The sequence below is a fragment of the Vollenhovia emeryi genome, unplaced genomic scaffold (genome assembly GCF_000949405.1).
Source record: "Vollenhovia emeryi isolate VEMERY1.0 unplaced genomic scaffold, V.emery_V1.0 DF939218.1, whole genome shotgun sequence".
NCBI classification, from domain to species: Eukaryota; Metazoa; Arthropoda; class Insecta; order Hymenoptera; family Formicidae; genus Vollenhovia; species Vollenhovia emeryi.
In genome coordinates, this window is record NW_011967148.1 from 257,117 (window position 1) to 264,996 (window position 7,880).

Below are 7,880 nucleotides of genomic sequence, written 5' to 3' on the forward strand. Positions count from 1 at the left end.
ATTATGTATTGCAATATTTGTAATACATAATGCGATACGAATTAGACTTCAAATCTCAATGTTTTTTATATGAAAATGTTCAACTATGCATTATACACTTGGGTCTGGTATTAGTTTGTACATAAATGCAAATAATAAGATTTACAAACGCAAAAACGGTATCCGACTCTGTCGGTAAACCAGACCACTCCAGCATCCCCTTAAATGATTTAAACGGGAAATAACAGAAACGTAATCAATTTCCTGACGTATTTTCCCGCTTCATAATCTAATATATTCCGTTCCGCAATTTAATCCGTATTCTCTCCCGAGATCTTGTTATTTATCTCAAGTATGCAACGAGAGACTATTTCGGGACACACTTTAAATAACCCTTCCCGTACGGCTCGCTTAATGGAGAGAAAGAGTACGTCTTCCACCCGATACATCCAAGTTGAACGCTTGCAAAGACGCGTAAGCGACTCCCGTCTCACGATGATCGACAAGTTTCCGAAAGCCCGTGTATCCGCGCCCCGCTCATTTATCCCGCGCCGTGCCGTCGCAACGATCCCGAGCCGCACGGCGGAAGAGCCGTCGTTGCGCAATCTCCGCAATCGCGCCGTGTTCCGCACCGAGATACCGGCGTCGCGCGCGCGAATGACAATTCCCGCCTGTAAATCCCCCGCGTCATCCCCAGGTGTGTGTTCTCGTTTGCAGGCGAAGGATGAGGTGGACCCGTTCTACGCGGGCTGCCACACCACGAAGAACTGCTTCGGCGCGCCCGCGGGCTGCGTGAAGACCAAGGACTGCGTCGCCGTGGTGGCCGTCGTCGTGCAGGGCGACGAGTATCATTTCGAGATGCAGGCGCGGAGGGACGCCAAATACGTCGCCGTCGGCCTGTCGGACGATAAGAATATGGTAATTGCGGGGACGCCCGGCGCGCGGCTTCTTCTCAAACTCTCGCGGCCGCGACTTAAGCGGAAACTTGCATAATCCCCGCCAAAGTATTTTATATTAAGTGCGTGAAGTTACTTCGCGCTGCCGTTTTTTACCGGTCCCTCCGCGAGAGACTTCTATTATCCCGCTGCAATATTTGCCCGCGCCTTTCAGTACCTTCTCCCGGCGTAATTGCTTTTGAAAAAGGATGTTATTAAAATCCCGCCTTGGGATTTCGAGTGCCGTTGTACCGTTTCCTTCGAGAGACCCTGATGCACGGTGTATTCGGAATAATTTGATGATTCTTGCGTGTATTAGTCTTTAATTAAGTTAACGCGCGTTTGAATTTTCATTACGCAGGCGCGACTGGACTGGCTCCTTTGTCGCGCAGGATGGTTTACCGAGCGTGCAACATTTACGTTTTGTCAATTAACGGCGTTATCTTTGTCGGAGCTAACGTTGACGTATTTGCAACTAATTACGCGCGCAATTTACGGGATCGGCAATTAAGTGGTAACGGTTTAAAATTATAATACGCGAAATGGCGCGCAGGGCGAGGACAGCGTGGTCGAGTGCACGAACGAGAATGGCGAGATTGCGTTACACACGTCTTGGAATTCCGGGAAGCGCAACACGCGCTACAGGATGGTGAGTATCGCTTACTATGCCGCGCCCGCCCTCCGACTAGATGCACTGTTGTATTAATTAATTCGCCCTGTGCTCTGTCGCGCGCAGGACACCGGGCAACGAGTCTGGCCCATTAAATCCCAATTATTGCGCTAGCCGTAGCCGGCGGTGTCGCGTCCGCCGTGATAACGCAGTAAATCTTTAAGCCCTACAAATAATTGCGAAGCTCATACAAGGGGCATTTCCGCCGCCGGTTAGAAGCTCGCTCATTAACAGTCCGACCTCAAATCTTACCGCGTGTCATCCGTTGGAAATAGCATATTAACGCACCGGCGTCTAATTCAACAGAATTTTACCAGAGTTTGAATCTAAAGTTTAATTAACGTCGTGAAATTTTAATGCCGTTATACAAACGGAGGCTGAGAATCGATTGTAAACTGATCGACGAGTATTCCCAGATACGATTCATTTTAAAATTTATTTCAGGTGTACCGTGATGGACAGAAATGGTTGCGACACTTCTTCTTAGTGAATTTAGGAACGTGCATTTAGATTCAGGGTCACGTTCCAAAATCTCCTTCTCCGAGGAATTTTACTCGATTGATATTTCCAAATTTTGAGATTTCAATCTATTTCTCGATAAAATTTTCCTCAGGGCAAATGTTTAGGAACGTAAACCTGAATCTAAATGCACTTTCCTAAACTCATCTAAAGAATAGTGTTGCAACTATTACTGTACAGTGATGGACAGAGTGGCTGCGACCCGAGGAATTTTGCTTGACGTCTATTTCGAAATTTTGAGATTTTAGTCTATTTCTTGACCAAATTTTCCCCAGGAAAAATATTTTGGAACATAAACCTGAATCTAAATGTACATTCCTGAACTCGTTAAAAAAAATGGGGTCGCGACCATTCTGTCCATCACTGTACGTCGCGAATTACTCTGACTCACAATCAGTTCTCGCGCTTCGCGTCTAAATTGTTGACCTTGTTCGATTCGTTCGCAGTCGGAAGGCGCGGTCGAGCTGGAGAATTCCGCGATCAGAAATGACATGATATACTGCAAGTTCCGACGGCAAAAGCTCACCAACATTCAGGGACGTACGTATGACCTTGTCAATACTGCGTACCATCTCCTCGTGGCCGCCGGCAGTGACCTGAGACGTACGTATAGTATAAAATACACAATTTCAACGTTAGTAAAATTTCTCGGGAGATCGTAATTGTTGCGCTAATTGCTAATGTATATCGGGGAGACAGGTTTTATGACTCAATGATCGCGGTAATGCCAGATTTATCACGTAACGATTTGCCGTCGCAACTTCTTTAAACAACGAGAGAAGAAACCTTGGCGGGACTTCGCCAAGTTCCCGTGTATTTTCGCCGTGAGCAAAGTGCGAGCAAGAACTTTACGACTTTCTCGTCGCAGGCTGCGATAACTGCAAATTTGATAGCTTCCTTACGTTTCTGCCCGAACGAGCGGGAACATGAATGAAATGCGATTCAGGCAGATTGGTTTCTGGAATTCTTATTGGCGCGATTATTGGCTTGATTAAAAGTAATGTTATACAACGTGTCCGCAGATGTGGGAAGTTTGCTTTCTACTTTTATGCAAGCGATTTACAGACTTATATCGCGCTGCCTCTTTTTTTTTTTTAGCAAACGGCGTTGACTTTCACAATCTTGTCTATCTCGGGACCAGCGCCTCAAAGAGATTGTCTGACGTCGGGGAATGGACCGCGGCCACTGACCTACTAATTCGTCTTCATGGCGCGCTTATGCTGGCATCGTGGATCGGCACGGCCTCCATCGGGATGCTACTCGCGAGATATTACAGACAGACCTGGGTCAACTCTCAGTTGTGTGGAAAGGATCACTGGTTTGCTGTAAGCGAGGAGTTTTCAGACGATCGCGCGGATCCATTTCTCGTACTCTCATTGTAAAATTATACAATGCTTTTATACCCATAGGGCGTAAAATAAAAATGCCACTATTATTAATCTTCCACTAATTAACCTAATTAACTTCTGCTTTTCGTAACAAATATCTAGTAATTTTGTACGAAAAAGAATTTATTTTAAATAAATTCGTAATGAACTCTTTACGTTTATTCCGTAAATTTTGATTATTCAAAATTTGAATGCGTAATATATTTTTCAACGTATTATTTTTTTTCGTTATTTTATGCATATTCAATTTTAAATCACTTTCGCGCTACCATTTATTAATAAACTAGAAATCTCATTAATTAAGTTTTTCATTAGAGAGAAAAAAGTTATTTTTATTTCAGATATATAAATAGAATTTAATATAATAGTTTACAAAATAAAATAATTTACGGATAAAATAATTCACAAAAATTGCATGCTATTGTCCTTTATAAATTTTGAATATTCATTCCTTTATGTTTTATTTATATGTGTGTGGAATTTTGCAACAATAGTAATTTAAGTAGTGCAAAAGCTGAACAATCACTATTTCATTTCCTCATTCGTATTGTCACCACGTTTTATCGTAATACTTTCTGCGCGGCATTAACTTCACGTTGTTTCTTAGCATCGTTAACGAAAATATTAGAATTCCCCATTCCTCGTTCAAAGTATACGTTATTAATGCTCAAATCGCAAAAAAGAAAGCGCTCCACATCGTTTTTCTCGCGCGTCTTTCTTTGTAATAAAGGCTTATCAAATTTTTCCCTCAAGTGGCACAGGTTCTTTATGGTACTCACGTGGTCGATGACGATCGGGGCCTTCGTGATAATATTCGTGGAACTGGGCACGTGGAGTTCCGAGACCATACACGCCTCGGTCGGCCTGGCGACCACGATTCTGTGCTTTATCCAGCCTTTCATGGCAGCTATGAGACCACATCCTGGCGCACCACGAAGAGCCCTTTTCAATTGGGCTCACTGGTTCGTCGGTAACGTGGCAAAAATATGCGCGTGTAAGTTTATAAACATAACAGCAAAATAAACTTGGATTTTCAGCCTTTGATGTTACATTTTCTTCAATGATTGTTATATTAAGATCTTTTTTTAGTCTAATACTCTTTGTTCTTGTAGTTTCTTTATAGCCAAAAATTATTAGAAAAATAAATAAAATCTCTTGTTCGCTTTCGCATATTGTTTGGTATGAGATAAAAGATAGTGCGATATTAATTATCTTTTTTTCCCCCAATATCTGTGGGATAAATCAATATTTTAGGATTAATTCTCGATAAAAAAAAATTCTTTTAGTAATCGCGCTTTTCTTCGCGGTACGACTGAACAAGGCTAAACTTCCGGATTGGGTCGACTGGGTCCTCACTGCATTCGTGGTCTTCCATGTTCTAACTCACCTCGTCCTCACGGTAAGGATTTGTATTTCTCAAGTTTACGCGAAAAAGACTGTGACAATCTTGAGTAGTTTGAGAGAATCGCGAAAAAAATTTGACAACAATCACAACTTTGATTTTGATCTAAATCAAATCAATTAATGATGTGTAACTCTTTTAGATCATTTTCACATTTGCTTAGAAAATGGAAATCGCGTATAAATAGATTTTTATGCAATGTCTTGGGAAAGAACGTGTAATCTGACATTTAGCGGAATTTGTGTCAATGTCGAATAACAATCGCTTTAATTCTGATTACGGTTGTATTTGTGACACTTTTGCTCCTATTACAGTTCCTTGGATGTGCCTCCGACAGACAAGCCAGTCAGAGAGTGAATTCATTCCCGATGAAAGACATGCATTCTCGTGGATCAATGGTGCATCCAGATGCGAGACGAGACGCTCCCGTAAGATCTTCTAAAATAAGAGTGACGTGATCGCGCCGTCTTCCAACGCGTGTCGAGCCGCCGTCAGGCATTAATAAAGTTGACAATGAGATATAGATAAACGAAAGAAATAGCATTGTTAGCGATCGTTGCATTGTTTAAATATGTTCCTTATAAATAATATAAAGTTGAACAATAATAACGGCAACGCTCGCATTCTTCTATAACATAGTGAAAAGCGCACTCCACGTGCTAAAAAAAAAACGATTGATCGATCGATATCTTATAAATGCATAGATGAGATCAGTGCACATGTGTTTATAAATAATATTACTCGAATACGTTTAAAGAATTCGAGTTGTTTTGATTAAAATCGAAAATTGCAAGAAAATTCGAAGAATATTTGTAACAGATAAATATCTGATCTTTCGCGTAAATTTGCCGCAAATTGTAGAAATCGATGCTAGGGAACGGTATCACGTCAAGAGGTAATTCAGCGCACAAGCGAACACGCAAATAAAGTCTCATTTTGAATATTTTTCCGACAGCACTCCGGTGTTCGGAAGTTCATTTTCGGCGTGTACTTTGTGGTCGTCGTCGTGTTCGCCGCAGTCCTCATAGTGATCACCGTGTTGGCGCCCATCGAGGAAACGTGGGCCACCTTCACCAACACTATCTCGAATTATTAAGGCCGCTAATCAACGCCATGGAAGTATTCGTCACCCATCGTGCGATAGTCGGAAGGTCCCGACCGGATGGGGAACGTCGCAGCCGTCCCAGTGACGATATATTCCCGGCGCGACTTTCCGTATGCAAATTAACACGAGGAACGTATAAATCCTGCTCGTGTAAAGATGCAAATCGCGCCACGACAATGCGCGAAGACGAACATATCACTAACGATTGTTTTTATATTCCTTTTCTAGGTCTCTCCGGAAAATTCGTCAATTTTCATTTTGACTACGTATCGATATATCATAGTAGAAGTACGTTTCTGTATATATAACATTTTTTATTTACTTTGTGGAAAGATGTTAAGCTTAATGCCTACATTATTGCTTCATTATTATCAAACCAATATTCTGAGACGCAGAGTTTTTACCGTCTTACTGTTGATATACTGATCGATTTGATTCTAACATGTTTTTTTCTAGAAAACTGCCATCGGTCTAATTAAATCAAAGCATGACTGGATTTTTAAAAATTGTATTTTTTAAGATTTTATCGTATAAAGGTTATCTTTAGATGCCAATTGTCCGATATTTTGTATCCTTCTATGGATAATACTAATGTACACTGTATGACAGCGATGAGCGCAATTGACATTACTATACGTAAATGACACATTCTTACGATGGACTTCTTATCGAAGTCTGGTTTGTGTAATAGTTATTATGATATTAACGTTCTAAATACATTCCGACAAATGTAAGTCATTTACGACGTTTTGTAGTAAATTTTTGCATTTATAAACTTGCCTATATACAATAATGTAGTCTTCACTAACTCGCGATATATGCAATAATAATACAATAAACATAAAGATATTATAAATTTAGAGGAAAGTCCCCCATTATGAAATAGGCTCTTGACATAGGCACCGTAGTTTTCCGGTAAATTAATAGACATCGTGAATTTATTGTCCTCGAAGTGAAATCTGTTTAGCAGAAAATTGATTGTTAGGTCGTGTAATCGTTGCGAAAAAAGATTTGCGAATGAATTTGGGCGTTGGAAACCTGCTGCCTCATATTAGAATCCTATCCCATAACAGAGGACTCTCCTCTACTTTACAAAAATATAATATAAACTCATAAACACTCATCAGTTCACGTAAATATTATAGTTATACATATACTAAGATATATACTGAGAAAGAACGAAATTATTTTTGAACGTTCACAAGGTAAAAATATTAAGCGTTTATATTTATATTACAGTAACATTGATATGAATTAAAGGGGACGAATATGACAATCAATTCCTTCCATTATTTTGCGCGAATATCGTTCGTTAAAATTTTGCAACTCTATCCTTTAGTTTTGCGTTCCTTCTTTTAACAATGCCACCGAGGAATCACGTTAATGTTGTTTTAATCTGAATGCAAGTTCAATTTTCATTCTCCCTTTCAATTGGAAAATTTGAAAAAGATCGCTGAAAACGCACGAGACCTTTTGTAAGATTTATACCAGCCATTTAACGATCGCAGCTATATCACGAAGCTCCGACGGTTTCTTACGCGAAAATAGTACTCTTTTCTGTACTCTCTCTTACATTATATTTATAGTCTAATCATACAGTATTAGTTCTTTTTTCAAATATTTTTCGAACTTTGTAAACTTTTTAATACTTATTGCGTCACGTCGCCTCTGTGATCGATTGCGATCGGCATTGCTAACAGTACATAACATTGTTAACCTTATTGATTGTTAATAAATATATACATATACATATACGTATATATGGACTCTGGATTCTATGGCCATAAGATGGATTACGGTCAAGTTTATTATGTTCCGAAAGTAAATTGATATCCCAGCAATATATAATACACGGAGTGTTCATGAAAAGCGCCCCAGCAAA

General features: G+C 40.1%; 1 protein-coding gene across 1 annotated transcript in view; it reads left to right on the forward strand.

Annotated features, from left to right (window-relative positions):
- The window catches only part of LOC105560893 (putative ferric-chelate reductase 1 homolog), a 24,681-nt gene extending 16,925 nt beyond the window's left edge, over positions 1-7,756 (forward strand). Inside the window, exons 5-12 of the mRNA XM_012010395.1 lie at positions 697-897; positions 1,468-1,563; positions 2,550-2,706; positions 3,202-3,428; positions 4,245-4,485; positions 4,778-4,890; positions 5,208-5,321; positions 5,849-7,756. Of these exons, the coding sequence (XP_011865785.1) occupies positions 697-897; positions 1,468-1,563; positions 2,550-2,706; positions 3,202-3,428; positions 4,245-4,485; positions 4,778-4,890; positions 5,208-5,321; positions 5,849-5,989 (1,290 nt within the window). The 3' untranslated portion in view covers positions 5,990-7,756. The remainder of the gene's footprint in view (positions 1-696; positions 898-1,467; positions 1,564-2,549; positions 2,707-3,201; positions 3,429-4,244; positions 4,486-4,777; positions 4,891-5,207; positions 5,322-5,848) is intronic.
- The last annotated feature ends 124 nt before the right edge of the window (positions 7,757-7,880 follow it).